Source organism: Quercus robur, chromosome 2, assembly GCF_932294415.1.
Source record: "Quercus robur chromosome 2, dhQueRobu3.1, whole genome shotgun sequence".
Classification (NCBI taxonomy): domain Eukaryota; kingdom Viridiplantae; phylum Streptophyta; class Magnoliopsida; order Fagales; family Fagaceae; genus Quercus; species Quercus robur.
In genome coordinates, this window is record NC_065535.1 from 63,808,254 (window position 1) to 63,825,284 (window position 17,031).

Genomic DNA, 17,031 nt, shown 5'->3' on the forward strand with positions numbered 1-17,031 from the left:
GTCTCTTCACAAAATAAAAGCCAAAGATCTTTCATTATGAGTCTTGAATTTAGTATTGCTTTTGTTGGGAGTGTGCTCCAATATAATTTTCAAAGCAGAAGTTTAACCCTTCCAATCTTCTTTGGTCAAACGGACCACTTCCGAAGAAGTTTTCATTTACCATCCAATAGGTGGAGTTTGTAGAGAAATACCCATTAGAGTTGGGGGTCCATAAAAATTCAGCCATTTGTAGGGTTGAGGGAAGGTGAATTTTGAGGATATCCACAACAGATTCTTGGTCAAAACATTAATAAATCTTGCTACAATCCCGTTGTATTAACTCTTGGACAATCAAATTTGAGACCTACTTCATTTCCATGATGTGCTTGTTTGATTGTCTTGATTTAAATCCTGTGTTTTTAAGACCCATGGGGAAAAACATCACAAGCCATAACATCACCTATCTTGAGACAAGCCCCGGTCACAACACTTAAAATTTGACTTTGACGCTCAAGAACATTTTGTCATAAATGCAGAATTCAAGATGGATCTTCCTCTGAAATGTTTTGCTTGAAGTGATTTTGGATAATTGGAACTTGAGTTATGCAAATATATGAATATAATTTTGGATGGAGGTTTGGATGAACGATTGCTGTTTTGGATGGAACTTGGAAGAATAAGTGTTTTAGCTTAATAACTACTCTGATAACATTTATGCGAAGTAACAAAATGTGGAAAGTAACAAAATGTGGAAGAGAAAACTAATTTTTCTAGGCTGCCAAAAGAGGTGTCTATAGTTGTCGTTGGGTTAGTGTAGCTTTTAAGGTTAAGTGTAGGGATTTTGGGCTTTGGTTTAATGATGTAATGGAGGGTTTTTTGGCCCAATTTTCTAGTAAAGTAGGAAATGATTTGTGGAGGCCCAAAATGATTTGTAGAGGTGATTTGTGTATTTTTGCTGACTAAGTGAAATCCAACGAGGTTGGGACACGTCACACGTGGCATGTGGAAAATTTATCTGTCAAGAGTCATTATGCTTTTATTTGTGAAAATTTTGATGTGCACAATACTATTGGAGGGTGGAATAGGGACTTTTGCCATACTTAATTGTAAGATCCGAAAACAATCCAATAGACAATAATAGAAGTAAAATTATGTTGATGCCAATTTTTGACAAAAAAACTCAATGGCTGAAGAAGCCCAACAATAAGAAAGATAGGAGGAAGATAGAGTATAAGTGGTAAAAGTAAGGTAATAAATTCAATGGGCCAACGTGGCAGGAATGATAGCCAGCAAGCTCATAAACGCAATAAGAGGTAAAGGTAGAGTTGGGTCGGGGAAGTCTAAGAAGAGAGGTAATACTGTCAATGGGCCAACATGGCAAGAATAACAGTCAACAGGCCCTTGGGCACAATAAGAGGTAAAGACAAAGTAAAAGGGCCGAAGAAACCCAAGAAAATAGGTAATAAACCCAATGGGCCAATGTCGCAAGAATGACAGCCAACAGGCCCATGGGCTTTATAAGAGGTAAAGACAAAGTAAATGGGCCAAGGAAGCCCAAGAAAATAGGTAATAAACCCAATGGGCCAACATGGCAGAAATGACAGCCAGCAGGCCCGTGGGCATAACAGGAAAAGGAATGGTAGAAATAAAAGCCCAGTGGGTTGGAAGGGCAAAAACTTCTACCCAGACAATACCCAATCCATAAGGATATGAAGGGAAGCAATACAAGCCCAAAAGCCCATGCAACCTTCATACCATGGGAGATAAGCACAAGCCCAACATGCGTAGCAAAAGGAGACAAGGCAAGAATGGTAGGAATGTCGTGGAAGTAGAAGAAGACAAATGCAAAGGATAGTGGAGCTCACACAAAGGCTGGAGCACCACCTACTTGTACCCAGGCAATACAAAGGAGGTAGGCTCTTAGTCAAGGGATTCAGAGGGTGTGGTTTGATGGTGGAGAGAAAAGAGGGTTTATTCTGGAGTTCCTGCTGAGGCTTCTTTTGGGAGAAGTACCTTGCTAGGATGGCATTTTGCCCAAAAAAGGCAAGCAAAGGGCTAGGGCCATTTGATGCATGCCATAGAGGTAAGTGGTGAGGTAGCCTAATCCTGATCCATTAAGGGAGGCAAAATTTGAGAGAGGGGAGAAACTAAACAAGGAATTTTGTTTGGAGGTGGGGAGCGATGCAGCAAGCACGCTCTGAGCAAAGGTAGTGGCTGGGCAACCAAGTGGTTAGTGGGCAATCTTGGAATGATGCCCACAAAAAATTAAAAACGGTTGGTAAAGCCTTAGGGACAAAAGGAAGAAATCTCATAGGGTCAAGCGGTATAAAAGGGAAGAAAGGTAACCATGAGGGAGGGGGGATGGAAGTAAGTCGGAGAGAGGAGTAAGAATGAAACTAAGAACCAAAGAGCAAAAGAAAACTAAGTGGTAAAAAAAAGAAGGAAAAGAGTCAACATAGTAAAAATAAGGGCATGCATCAATAGACCACATTTTCTCTCCCTCATGACATTCCCACCCTTTGAGACTTTGTGAATCGGAACCCAAAACCATTTAGGCCCTTTCCTAAGCACGGGTAATTTCAATGGCAGAAGTCTGTAACGAGGTTGCCCGTATTAGGGTTTGGTTCCCTTTTTGGACCCCTTCCTACTAAACAATTCAGCCCAGGATTAGGAAAGCAATCCATTTCTATTATAGTTACTTAGAATTGTTGTTACTACCCTGTGGTGGCGACTTTTTATTTGACATTTCCATTGTTATTCATTTTGCCGTAGCGTTTTATATTATTGGTCATTCTGCTATGATACATTTTACTCTTTCTATCGTATCAATTGTTCTATTGTAACCCCTTTTTATCTGTGGTATTAGTTATTTTCTGCTATATCTGTTGTTCTGTTGTAACCCCTTCACTTAATGCATTTTATTGTAGAAGTCATTTTGTTGTAGTATTTTTTGCTATGCAAGACAGTTATCCCACCACGACCATACCTATTATGCTCAGCCTGTCGTACTATTCCTGAGTTGCCTCAACATTGGGCATGCCTGGCTTGTGCACAAGCTGGCCTGCAGTATAATTCCCAAAAGGCCAATCCCAACTCCCTTACCCACTAACTCACAAGCGTTAGTGTAGCAGACGGGCCCAAGCCCATCAACATAAAAAGGCCCCCACAAATTACATTTACAAATTAAACAACAACAAAAAAGTAGACATAAACTAACTAAGGAATCCTTACATTAACATTTCGATAAACTCAATTAGCCAAAATCACAAATTCTAATGAAAACCTAATTCTAAGCGATTTAAAATCTAATTCAGAAGTATAGTTTGTTGTCCTCTATTAGAATTTCCTTCTCTATTGTTGTAACTATTGAATTATAAATACAATAAAATAAAATAAAAATCCAGTTCTAACTAGGAAGTCTTTGTAACTTGCATCACCATTTTCTTCACAGCTTCAAGGGAAGCAAAGTTTCCCGATGTCCTTCTTGTTTGCATACCACTTAGGTATCAGCCTTGAAGCATAAGGGTGAAGATCCTTGAATGTCCCTTTGATGGTCGATTCTGAAACTTCAGCACTAAGTACAATATCTGCATCCATATATAATGGCTTTAATAAAAATTCATGGACATAATATATGTCACCCAGAAGAACCAATGAATGCTTGGATTATTAAAACATATCCAACAGTAACTGTAAGTGAGTCAAAATTATTTGATTAAAAAAAGGAGATAATTTCGGAGCATCTAATATAAACTTGACATGAAAGAGTTTGTTTATTTATTTTCGTTAACAAACGAAGAATTTCTTTGAATGACATGACACACAGTTATTAGATTATAACAGAGTCTAATATAAAAAATTATTAAATTTGACATGAAAGTTTTTTTTTTTTTTTTCATTAACAAACAAAGAAATTCTTTGAATGACATGACAATATGACATAAAGTCATTAGATTATAATTAGATCGTCCTGCAGATTGTTCCTAATTCTTTTTTTTTTTTTTTTTTTAATAGAGATAAGATAGAATTTGAATCAGTTCAAAACACAAATTGTTCCTAATTCAATAATTCAAGGAAAAAAAAAAACCACCACCTTGTTGGCACCGTTTATATTTCAATAGTTAATTGTGTTTTCCCATAAGAAATCGTTTTGTGCCCAAATTTAAAAAAATAAATAAATAAATAAAAAAGTGGTTATCATTGTGTTTTAAGAGGAATGTATGAAAAGATTAGGAGTGGCAATATTCAGGGTTACACACCTCGAAGAGAGCACTTCCGATCTGAAAGCTGTGTTATCATATAAATAATCGTTGCTAGAATAGATGTAGAGGTTCTCCTTATGTCAAACTCTTCAGATTTCTTCACGGTTTCTAGCACAGCCTTTGTTACTAGATTGTTCAAACCAAGATTGGAACAATAACGTCTTGCAAGATCCCCAGCATGTATTACTTTGTTACCAATCTCTAACTTTTCCTTTACCAACCTTTTGGCTCTGTATATATCCTTCCTTGTTGCTCCCTCAGTAACCATGGCAATCTCCTTCATTGTCCTTGGACAACCCTCTTCTTGACAAGCATAGTACAAGCAAGCAGCCATTATGGGACTCAAGTTCCTTCCCCTACAAGCATTTTGATCAGTCACCTTCTTGTATAACTCTTTGGCATGATTCTTAATAGTCTCCATTAGGCCTAACGTATCAGCCATGTTACCAATCCTTTTGAAGTTATTGATAAGAGAGGCATCTGGGTTTTGTGCAACTTTCTGCCACTGGTTAATTACTCTTGAAGATGAAAAAGAAGAATCACAAGAAGCACCAATCTTGGTAATAACCGTGCCAAGCCCGCCACCGAAGAGCAAAGGGTCTGAGGGGGCACCAACACGGTTGGGATCTTTATCTCTGGACTCATCGGCAAAGGTTCGCCACTCCGAGGTTTCATCTATGAAGCGGGATTCAAGAACGAGTCCACACTCAGAGCATATTGTGTCACCTGCCGTGTGATCAAACACAATAGGTGTATATGCCTTGCAATCTGTACAAAACCCGTCTGTCATCTTTGTGACTTTTTTTGGTTTTGGTGATTTTGGTATTAGAAATCACTTAGGGTTTCTCTCTATCGGTATGTAATCACTTTAGCAAGAATAAATTTGGTACTAAGGGATGTGATATTTATAGAGAAAGAGAGCGAATTTATTTATCCGCTAGTATTTAGGAGTTAGGACTCCAAACCGACTTGAAAAACAAGAGTGCAAACCGACTATATAGAGAACTACTAGTACTAGTACAAGTCGATATAGGATAAACTATTTTTCAGCCTGACATGTAGAAACAAATATTGGTGATTTTTAGGACCACACTCCACGAAATTATCACAAACACAAAGTCCAAAAAAAAAATATTCAATCAAAGTTCAACAAGCATACGATATCCATGGCTGACTAAAGGTGGTCCAGGTCCCACTTTCCACGAGGCAAAAAGTGCAATGGTGATGGGATATTGATGATGGCAAAATTAACAGTGTTTTGTTTTGAAAAAAACTAATACACACACCCCACCAATGTTTGTCAGCAACAATTACAAACTCTTTGGGAATCCACTTGTCAACCAATCAAATTTATCCTCGTGTATCATGGATAAGGAAACCCCACAAAGTAATATCATTTTCTAACACTTAAAAATTAGTTTTTTTTTGTTTCTTGTTCTTTATTCTTCTGCCACTGCACCATTGGAATTCGGTTAAATATTTTTTCGGCTTTCTTTCTCATATCACTTTCCCAATCATGAGTGGATCAGGTACAGATACTGATACAGATGGAGTTGACAAAAAAGTTTTTAGTTATTACAAATCGTCTGACGTGTCAGTGCAGCTTTGCTTTCAAGAGTCAATTTGATGAGAGAGAATGACAATCAAGTACTATGAATCTTCTCCAACCAAAAAAATACACACCCTCGTGTCACGTACAATAAAAGTCTTTCCTTGTCTTTTACTCCATCCCAACATAAAAATCCTCTTTTTTGTGACATTGAGGGACACAGAATCGATGTCTGAAACCTTGTACTTTTCAAAGAAAACAAATGGGTTTGTAAAGTTGTTAGTAAACAGAAGCTTCCGTGTCCTTTTCAGAGAGATCTTTTGCTCCCCCAATAAAATGAAAGCTGAACAACATTCACACGTGACTGAGGGAGAAGAAAATAATTAATGAACAAGTGCAAAGGTCACAGAAGCTTTTAATAATTTTCCATGTTTGTTGGGGATTCTTCAGGGAAGCATCTGATAAAACTTCATTATATAAATTACAAAGAGCTGTACCTTTCTAAAATATTTTATTTGACTAACTAATTGCTTGCTCTTCAAGATGCCAACACTCCTGTCTCCCAGCTCAATGCAGAACCAACCTGAAAAGTAGGTTGGGGGGGGGGGGGGCAAAAAGTAGGGAAAAGAAAAAAAAAACTACAAAACCATAGCTAAACAGATATACCTATAAATTATGTATATATGTAACAACTTGAGACTAGAGGCACATCCATACCAAAGACCTCTTTGCTATTTCAAAAGATTACTTATGGCACTACCTATTCTCCTTGGAAATTCATCAAAATATACAAGAAATAATATGTACTTCCTCAAAAATGACAACAATCAACCTCCGCTCAAGATTGAACGAGTGGCCTTTTACTTGGGGGTTGACTGGCTTTGCATTCTGTCAATAAATCCTCTTCCTTCATGGTGCCAGTACATATGTTGATGAAAGAGATCAGAGGTGGGCAGGATATGGAATGTATAGCTTAAATGAAAGGAGCATTCAATTGGGAAGGGGATCATGTAATTGATAATCACAGTGAAAGACATGGTACCCCCTCTGGTAGATTCTTAGGTATTGGATGCGCAATGACATATCTCTGAGGAGAGGGTTTTGGTGCAGGGGCAGTACTAGGTGAAGATGAGGTCGCGGAGGAATCTGCTGGTCGGACATGGAATTTGGCAAATCGGTTGATGACAGAAAACTTTTCCAACTCCTGGCATTCCACTCTTACATCTAAAATTGATGCTGCTGCCTTGTCCAGTCTGTATCATCAAAAGGAATGTATTAAAACATGACACAATTTTTATTCCTTTTCTTTTAACTAGAGGCCAACTGCATTTTTCTTTTCCTTTTTGCCTATGTTCCACAAGAACAAGAGAATAAACCCTAAGAATAGGATCCAATTTTCTTTGCAGTTGTGTAAGGGTTCAGGCATTTAATTTTGGTTTCATAAGCATCAAATCTTCTTTACAAAGTAAGTTGCAGATCTTCTGGCACATTTATAAGGTCATTATTGTTTATAAAATTATTGTAGGGTTTGCCACATCCTTTTATTAACATATAATTGCAATTTTCTTTATGCTGAAAGTGTCAAAATGATTACATGATTGCCAATACTTGTCTCATACCTTAATAAGTCATTTTCCAGCTTCTTTGCTCTAATGCTGAAGTCTTCCACAACTTCTGAAAAGCGATCATCGATACTCTCAAAACCTTTGAGCTTCTCTGAAATCCTGAACATATTTACAAACAGAAGTTATCTTTCTGGAGACTCGAAAAATTTTTTTTTATACACAAGTATTCCATGAGAAATTATATATTCATGCATTGATGATAGAACTTTTTAGTTCATTTTTAGAGTGCCCCATGATACCCACCCAACCCAACACCCCCCCCCCCCCCCTCCCAAAAATATATATATATATATATATAGACAAATCCTCTTACATTTGAAAAAGAAGCATAAAAATCCAGAGGAGCTACACTTACAAGTTATTGTTGTTCAGTGGTACACGAGACAAACCATTTCTTGTGTGAGAGTTCAAGCAGCATGCATCCCCTAGTGATAGCTTAGCAACAAAGTATGCCATAGTATCATAATGTGAAGCAGCATTTGCTGAGAGAAAGGACACTGGTGCTGGGCAAAGCAATTGCTGCATAAGCTGTGTTGTCAAGATAAGTCTTCTCTTTGATCTCAGCATTGACTGCCCATCTTCAATGAATTCAACATCATCTTCCACCTGCCATTAGAAATGAAAATATTACAAAAAATATTGATTTCCAGATACAAGAATATTTAAAGAGTGAGAAGGAGCAAACCTTCTCTATAAGTCGATTTGTCGCTAGCGCCCAGTCATGTTCTGCAACACTGCAAAAGCAAATGCACTCTTATACATTTACAAAATTAAAGGAGAAAGTAACCAGTGATTGAAATATATTATGGATAATTTCTTATATATATATATATAAAATGAAAAAGAAGAAGTAAAGAAAGTTAGAAATATTATATTTTATTCACCACCAGTCTTAAGTCATACGGTTAACAATAATTCTCAATTCCATCCAGGGGGAAAAGAGAAAAAAAGAAAGATAAATTAACAAGAATATCAGAAATTTTCAACACTTAGTTCTTTCTTTTGATCCGTCTTCTAAGAAATAAAAGTGAACATAAAAGGAAGTACTATAGCAAACAAAAGGGCTATAATGGCAAGTACCTGATATTTTGAACCCTTCGAGAACCATGTGTGACTTCTTTGTGCCATGGTGGAAGGTCAGACGTTGCCGTTTTGCGCTTCTTTGGTCTCACAATAGCCATACATTGATCAGTGTCATCTGAAGGCAACAAATAAGGGGCTGATAATGAATTGAGCTGCTGGGCTGCTGGGTTGAGCCAAACTCTGCCAGTCTGACTAGCATCAGCATCCATCCGTTCCACAGATGAAAATGTATCCAAATTCTGGGATGGCTTCCCAAGAAAGAACTGTGCTGCAGCAGTCTTTGCAAGTCTTGCATCATACATTGGTTGCATCTGCCCATTTCTGAAAGTTTCATGCTGTTTAAACCAGGAGGGTGCCATGGGCAGATTAACCTGCGGATGTTCTGCATGACTAGATACCACATTACTACTAATAAATTGACTTTGAGAATCACTTTGACCAGATGCAACAATCTCATGAGGTCTATCTACGAGAGCAGACTTTGGTGAAACATTTATGCCAGAATCTTCTCTTGCTTCTGTCAAGAAGCCTTGCATCTTGGGTTCCACAGATGATAATGAGTTGAGCTGGGATGCTGAAGTCAGTCCAGTATCCATTTGGTTTCTGGACCTGGAAACATGTTCATATATGCACTGCTGTCCATCATGCTGAACATCCTTCATTGTCTGCACTTGGTGCATTAAAGAGTAATTCGGATGGAGAACATGTGATGGTTTTAAAGAATGGCCAATAGACCCAACATTTGTACCAGAGGCAGCAGGGGCATTGTTGTCTTCGTATTGCATTCTTACAAGGTCTTGCTGGAGTGAATGAGCCAACAATGAGCCAGAGGCAAAAGCATTTCCATCAGGGATATCCGTTGCCAAACTATCTGTCGATGAAACATCAAGTATCCCAGATGATACTCGTAGCTGGGACCTCTCTTTCCCCGGTTGATCTGCCCCATCTTCAGAGCCTTGTACATTCATAGGACGTGCAGGGAATTCTGATGAACCATATCCAACTTTCAGGGAATTTTGATCATTTAGCCCCTGTGCAGCCAATGAAGTTTCCATTCTATTTGTTGATGTATCCATAGAGGGAACCTTCTGAGATTCCACACAAGGAAGACGTTGAATGGGTACATTTGTCCACACATTTTGTGGTTTCGCTGAAAATGCATCCTGCTGGTGCATGACTGACATACCAGAAGAATTGGCACTTATCTGTGCAGAACTATCTTGAGCAAGGTTGAAGGGTGGATATCTGTTAACTGTACCAGGAAATGTTGCCTGTGAAGATGGACGTGCTACAGGTGCATTGGGCATGAGTTGCATTTGAGCCTGACTTCTTATATATGGAGGACTAGATGTAAAAGTTGCAACAGAACTTCCATGCATATATGAAGATGAGGGGATGCTTGCCTGCCCCGAAGCACAAACTTTATTATCCCAATGTGCTCTTTGAGTTGACTCCTGTGATGAAGGCAAAAACTGAACGGATGGGGAAGCTAACCAGGTCTGGCTTTTCTCTCCTAACTCAGAATTGGCTTGCCTGAAATTCATATTACTTGCTACTTCCGAAAATGAGATAAAAGGGTTCACATTGGACAACTGTTGAGATGGGGGAGCCAATTTCAAAGTGAAGCCTTGAGAAGCAGGAGACTGATGATGATACTGTTGAGAAACAGACGCATCTGGCATTTCTCCCTCAGGCACTAATGAATTATAGCCTCTAGCTCCAAGATAAGGTATTGTGCTGTTCTCCTTTGACTGGTCAACCTTATGAAGAAGCTCAAGCATGTTTTCACTGCCATGATTAAGTCAGACAAAGCCTCCATAAGACAGACAAAAATATAAGTGAAAGAGTGGTCCCTAATGTGACTAGTTTTAGATAAATACTGAAAAATAAGATAAATAATAACTTCTGCAAAACAATAGGGATACAGGAGTACAGAAACAGAAGGCCAGTGCGATTTATAAGCAAGGGATGAACTAGATCAATAAAGGTTTGACTTATAAAGCAGTGAAATAATAACAATTAGTAAATGCAAACCCACATTTCCAAACCATCATTATTTCATAATCAACTACCTTGTTTGACCAGTAACATTTGCACAATGAGGACCAACTGATCTGTCAAAGGTAGTAGATTTATCAAGATCACCTCTAGAAGGCACCTTCTCTGAGGCTTTTGAGTGTCCTTGACCACCCCATTTATGAAAATCGTGTAAGTGCCCCTGTAACATAAGAAAATTACATCATCAACAATGGAAATCTGAAACAAAAAATCAACAGAAGTATCATAAATGGATATATATAAAAAAAAACCAGTATTCACCTTATCCAGGTTCATAGCACTGCTAGAAACATTACCAATGAATTTGAGCTGCCCTGCATGTTCTTGCTCTTGCCTGCCCAATCCTTTGGAACCATAGTTTTCATAAGAGTTGTCCTTTTGGTAGTAGTTCTGCTGCATCTCATACATTCCACCTGCTCCCACATGATAGTTATGCAAAACATGAGAACCATTACTCATCTGATGCTGGTTTTTTTCCATGCTCTGATTTTCCTTGTTCCTAGATACATCAACATGCTTAACGTAATCAAGTTGATTACTATGTTGGACTTGTTGACTTGTTTCCTGACAGGCCTTAGAAGGGCTTGAATTTGGTAGAGCAGCAAAGTTAAATATCTGAGAACCTTCTCTGTTGGGTAGAGTGCTATCTGCGCCAGAGTGTAATTGCTCCAATCCTCCAGTTGATCTAGAAAAAGAACTTACCCCACAATTACTATCAGCCTCCCACGGACATTCCTCAGAATCCCTCTCCTTGTATGTAGTAGCTTCATTAACATCACCTGTCCAACAATTGTCCAAAGTGTTCTCGTTATTATGAGTGCCAAAAATAGCAACACTAAAATGGGTGATCAAGACATAATATTCCTACCTTTTGGTCCACTGCATGTTTGGCTAACATTGTTACATGAGGCTATTCTCAGCTGATGGGCATCCGTTTCTGGGTGCTCGAAAATCTGACCAGCCCATGCATTGTCCAAATGCATAAGCGGTTGTACAGGTTGAATTCCTTCAATGGATGGCTTTTGTTTAGGATTGCAATCTAACCACTCACCAGTGTTTTTGGTGGATTTCTGAATTGATTCATGAGAGTCAACTGAGCGCAATGCATCTCTCTGCTCCATCGAGAATTGGACACCTGACTGCTGAAAGCCGGGAAAACTAGAGTTCACACTAGAATCATTAAACACAGGAAAAGGTTTAGAATTTGAGGAGGTAACCAGCAGGTTGCTATCAAGCCAACCCGTTTGTTGCTTTTCACTACCCATAGCATTTGACAGCTGATTGTCAGTTGAGGGTTCTGTATTTTGAAAAGTCAAGCCACTCCACTCCTCCTGTAGTCCAGTATCACTACTAGAAGCTTCTGCTACAGCAGACTGCATAAGAGCACTCCAGCTTCCACTTTGTAAGGAAGGAAACGTATTTGAATAATCTGTATGTTCCACTGTAGGCCCAAAACCTCCAGCACCTATGTCATTGCGCCTGCCGAAAGAAGCATCCCACATGTTATCATCCATATTGTACAGAATCTTCTCTTCCATCGGATCCAGGGGAACCAAACCCTGAGGAGGGCCAAGCTGCATCTTTTGCTGCAAGGTTCCAGGCCAACCAGCTTGCTCTTGCCTCCCATTAAATTCCACTGGGGATGCATTTTTTTGTAAAGTATTCCCCAGCTGGATGTTCCCTGAAATAACTCCACTACTCAACCCCTGAATAGGAACCTGTCCAAAAACATTTTTTCCCTGAAGTCCTTGTTTGGGTATGAAAGCTCCTTGGGGGAAGCAAACCCGATCTGAAGAAACATTAACCTGATCACCTACAAAGGTGTTACTGAAGGCTGATGACTGCATCATAGGTTTCTGTGTTTGACCACTAGCCTTGGTCAACAGATTGGTAGAATCATGAGACATCCCTTGGAGATGGGAATATTGGCCCATATTTCCTCTTGCACTTGTGATTGGAGTACCATATAAAGATACATCAGGCTGCTGAGAAGCCAGACCAATGGAACGCAAAGCCTGACCTTGATCTTGTGAAAATATAACCCTGTTAGATACACCTTGAGCAGTGGGAGGCGTACCTCGCTGCATCCAGTTCATAAACATTTGTGATGAGTCATTAACAGGTGTTCCATTGATGACAGGTGAAATCTGAGCCCCAGTAACCTGTTTAGTCAATGCAGAAATCTGGTTTGAAGAATTCTGTTGCCTTGGGTCACCAAAGTGCTGAAGTTGTTGCTGCCTCTGAAGTTCCTGCAACTGCTTGAACATTCTGTGCTGCTGCAGCATCTGCATATCACTGTATCCAGACTGCTGCATTAGGTGAGTTTGTGTTGTATCTGGTTGTTGGCCTCTCACAAACTGATGCTTCCCACCAACAAAGTTAAAGTCAGTGGAAGATTCAGTAATTTCTGACCTTTCTGAATTTGTTGTCAAGGTGGGACTGTCCCCAGATGCATTTTCTTGCTGTGGTATAAGGAAAGAGATGCCTCGGGAAGTTAAATTATGTGGATCATAAATTGTATTTTCCCCCAAAAACTCTGGTTGACTTTGGCTTGCCTGGAATTGCTGGCGTCCAAACATATATCCATTTGAATTCAGCTGCTGGTTTCGGGAGTAACTGTTGGGATACTCAGGTCTTGGCGTCAACTGTGTATGGGTTTGGTTGAACAAAGAATCTGCAAATATCAAAAGACATACAGTGTTATATATAAATAAATAAATAAATATATATATATATATATATATGATCAAATGATCTATTAAAAGGCAACACTATACAGTTTGTGTTATAAAGAGAATGAAATGGCTCTTTCAAATTACCATAAATAAATTTTGACTCAATGACTTAGAAAGCAAAAGGGTGAAAAAAAAAATTCCTCTTATATTGCCACTGTCTTCAATACAGAGTGATAAAGAGTCATTAAAGTAAAGATTATTACAAATAATATAAATCGCTGATACCTAATTGTTGAGTGTTGCTGTTTTTCAGCTTGAAACTTGGAGCTTCCCCAATCTGCCTCTGTTTTCCAACCCACTGACTGTAGTTAAGCACTGGCCAATTTCCATCCAAAGCTTGAGAGTGATACTGGCCTTGGGAAGAATTGTCTAGCTCATATAAATTATGGATCCTCTCTTCAACTTCGTTACCAGGCATTAAAAATCCAGCCACCAAGATTCACTCAGTTAATTCTTTTTGTGGAAAGTAGTTCTACCCATATATAAACATCATCATGTATCAAACCACCTCACACCAGCAAATCTACGATACAGCACATCTGTTCAAACATTACCCTGCACAAGAATGTTGCAGTTGATAAATGAGACATACTAGTCAACAATGCCGAGTAACAAAACATGATATTTATGGCAAATCATTTGAATGTACAAAAAAGGCACATTGAAACGAACCACACATGCAAAAGCAAAAGAAAATCCTAGTGTAAAGTAGTATCACACCATCACATTAACAGACATGATTAAATTTTAAACCAAGTTTATTATACTCCATTCTGCACTCGATACAGATACAACATATTTTGGAAACCAGGCTTTAAATGTCAGCCAATTGTCATCGACCATCACCAAAATGAACAAACCCCACAAGAGTTTAAACTTTAAACTTTGTGCTTCAATCAATTGCCAAGAACATGAAAACTAGGAGAAAACATTCAAAACAAAAAACCCAGAAAGATTTCAAAACTTCCTTCACTTTCTCAACCACCATTTAAGTAAACAATTGGAACTACTCCAAAAACATGATCTTCAATTGTTGTATTCCAGACCCAGAAACCACCAAGAGGCAAATTCAGTAAAATTTAAGCTAATGTGAGCTCTTTGAGACAAAAAACAATATATCAGAAACAAAACAAATTGCACACAAACACTATGCTTTAGACTTAAAAGACTACAATTCAAGCATAAAATAGCACAATTCTAGTGAAATTGAAAACCCAAACCCATTTACTTCAAAACCCTAAAAAAAAAAAAACCCACTACGTCCACACCAAAAAACCCCCAAAATTCTCAACAAGAAACACCATGCACAAACATTTCCAAGCAAATTCAACACAAGAAAGCACAAATTAATGAAGTGAATTCACAGTGAGGTAGAGAAAATTACTGAAAGGCCCACCAAGGAAGTAGAAGGTGCAGTTTGACTTGGAGAGAGGGAGAGAGAGAGAGAGATTGTGATCTGAGCTGAGCTGAGCTATGGCTAAAAAAGTAGAGAGAATTTTAGGGTTCTTCAAAGAGAAAGCGAGAGAGAAAGAGAGACTTACGGCGTCGTTTCCTAAAAGCTACAAGTAGTAGTAGTTGTAGACTTGTAGTAGTAGTAGTAGCTGATAGCTGATCAAAACAAAAAAAAAAATGTTTTTTTTTTTTTTTTTTTTTGGTTTTATAATTTATAGACTAAACTAAACACTAGAGTGGTTATAAAAGCTCCAAAACGACGACGTTGTAATGGCTCACAGTTTTTCTCTCTCTTTCTCTTTCTGGCTTTGTTTTAAAAGAACACTCTCTTTCTCTCTCTCTCTCTCTCTATCTCTGTCTAAAAGGACTTGCAGAAGAGAAGAGCGAGAAAGTTTGGATTTTCGGAACAGAGCCGAAGATAAAGCGATCCAAACAGTGACTTGGAATATTTTATTTCTTTTTACTTTTTCTTTTTCTTTTTTTTTAGTTTTCAACTAGGCGATGAAAAAAACGCCGGTCTAGGCCCGGAATCCGGGCCTTAGGTTCGGTGTACTATCCGAACCTAAACTAGATGAGAAACGTTGTCGTGTTTCGCGGGTCCATGTGGGTTAATGGGGTTTCGGCCGTTTGATTGAGATATTTTAGGAATTTTGGACGGTGTGGATTTGAATAGAACGTACTTTTGTTGTTGGAGGAGGAAAAAGTGGGGATGGGGATATGCGGATTCCACGCGCTTTTCGACACGCGTGGAGGTCGTGTACTTTTTTTTTTTCGCCAGTCACTTTTGGAGCTTTGTGGTTTTTTTTTTTTTTTTTCTTTCTTTATTTTTTTAAACCAAAAAAAAATTTTGTAAAATGTATAACGTAATGCTTCGAAATTGGGAATTTGCCTTTAAAAAATTGTTTTGGGTGTTTTTTTTTTTTTTCCCGCCGCCAGGTAAAGAAATCAAGATGAGAAACATGGTGGGGGTTAAATGGAAGATTTGTATATAAATCTATCTAGGTTTGTTATTTATTGGGCCAGCTTGATGATTAGCCCACTTGTCCTATCTAACCTTTTAGGCCCACTTCAGAAGCCATTTTCAACTTGTATTTTTTTTTTTTTTTTATATAGTGGAAACTTCATAGTAAATTAGAGTTTGTATTAACAGTTGGGGAGAGAAACAATAAATTAGTATTTCATGAATTACTTCACAAATCGTATTCAGATGCAGGCTGTCAACCAAATCTTAAGGAAAAAAAAAATTGACTCTAAACATGTTTGAAGTATCAGGTTTCAACATCCAATAAAAAGATGAAATGTGTTTTGTTATGTGTAACGCACATGACTCACTTGGTTAGTTGAGTTAAGTGAGTTATGTGTAACTATACATAATAAAAATAAATGTCAACTTTCTGGTGTTTAAAACCAAACTCAATACCAAAAAAAATGAGAATATAAAGTGATAAGCTAAAATTTCCTTGCGTGTAAACAGCAAACTCGGCCACAAAATAAATAATGGCAAAATTACTATTTTTGTCTCTAAAATGCGGGGAAAAAGTAAAATTTACCACTTGTGGTAATTGATGTACTTATTTTCGAGTTTTAAATTAATCCTGCTATGAAAATTAGAATCTCAAAAGCCCAGTATTCCAAACTGTAAATTCTTTTGAAAATAGTACGCAAGTCATATAGAATGAAAGAGTAAGAGGAGACATAAATTATTCAAGACACTCACCACAGCTTGTCTAAGAGTGAGACCCAAGCTTCAAGTTCTCATCAACTTTTACTGAGTATTTGAGGCTGCATAAGTTTCTTGAGCAAAATATCTGACTGTCCGAATGGCCCCAAAAGATTTTTAGAAATCAATATTGCTCAGGAAAAAAAATCAATTTTATAATTTAAAAAATTTAGTAACAATGTTATCTTTTATTTATTTTTTTATTTATTTTAAGATCATGCTAACGAGTGCCCTTAAGGCAATGGTTAACAATCCATTTTAAGTAACAATGTTATCTTTCTTTAAATGGATTGTTAACCATTGCTCTAAGGGCATCCACTAGCATTTCCTTTTTTTTAATACAAAATAGAAATTTTAGTTTAACTTAATCTAAGTGTGTGTGTATATATATATATATGTATGTGTGTGTGTGTGAAGTTCTCTCTTGGATATTTAAATCATGACCCTTGTCCCCCTTAATAATGACTTCGATGTTCCTAATTAATACCAACAATTGCATCGGATAAAAAGTATGAAGAATCTATGAAAATCACTTCAGAATTACATAATGAATCACTTTTTTCCTATT

The 17,031-nt window shown here is 37.8% G+C and overlaps 2 protein-coding genes across 3 annotated transcripts; both read right to left on the reverse strand.

Moving 5' to 3' along the window:
- Window positions 1-3,357: 3,357 nt before the first annotated feature.
- On the reverse strand, window positions 3,358-5,031 carry LOC126706958 (transcription initiation factor IIB-like). Its single transcript, XM_050406553.1, has 2 exons — window positions 4,239-5,031; window positions 3,358-3,566 (listed from the first exon to the last, which is right to left on the reverse strand). Exons 1-2 carry the CDS (start codon window positions 5,029-5,031, stop codon window positions 3,433-3,435), a joined length of 927 nt encoding a protein of 308 aa, XP_050262510.1. The 3' UTR covers window positions 3,358-3,432.
- A 1,142-nt stretch (window positions 5,032-6,173) lies between these two features.
- Window positions 6,174-15,133, reverse strand: LOC126714446 (uncharacterized). Of its 2 annotated transcripts, none has more exons than XM_050414600.1 (10): window positions 14,688-15,133; window positions 13,517-13,846; window positions 11,425-13,230; window positions 10,818-11,335; window positions 10,571-10,716; window positions 8,496-10,286; window positions 8,101-8,149; window positions 7,771-8,021; window positions 7,410-7,514; window positions 6,174-7,043 (listed from the first exon to the last, which is right to left on the reverse strand). In XM_050414600.1, exons 2-10 carry the CDS (start codon window positions 13,707-13,709, stop codon window positions 6,812-6,814), a joined length of 5,091 nt encoding a protein of 1,696 aa, XP_050270557.1. In that variant the 5' UTR covers window positions 13,710-13,846; window positions 14,688-15,133; the 3' UTR covers window positions 6,174-6,811. The 2 variants fall into 2 exon arrangements, with proteins under 2 accessions (XP_050270557.1, XP_050270556.1); XM_050414599.1 differs by having other exon boundaries at window positions 14,676-15,133.
- Between the last annotated feature and the right edge of the window lie 1,898 nt (window positions 15,134-17,031).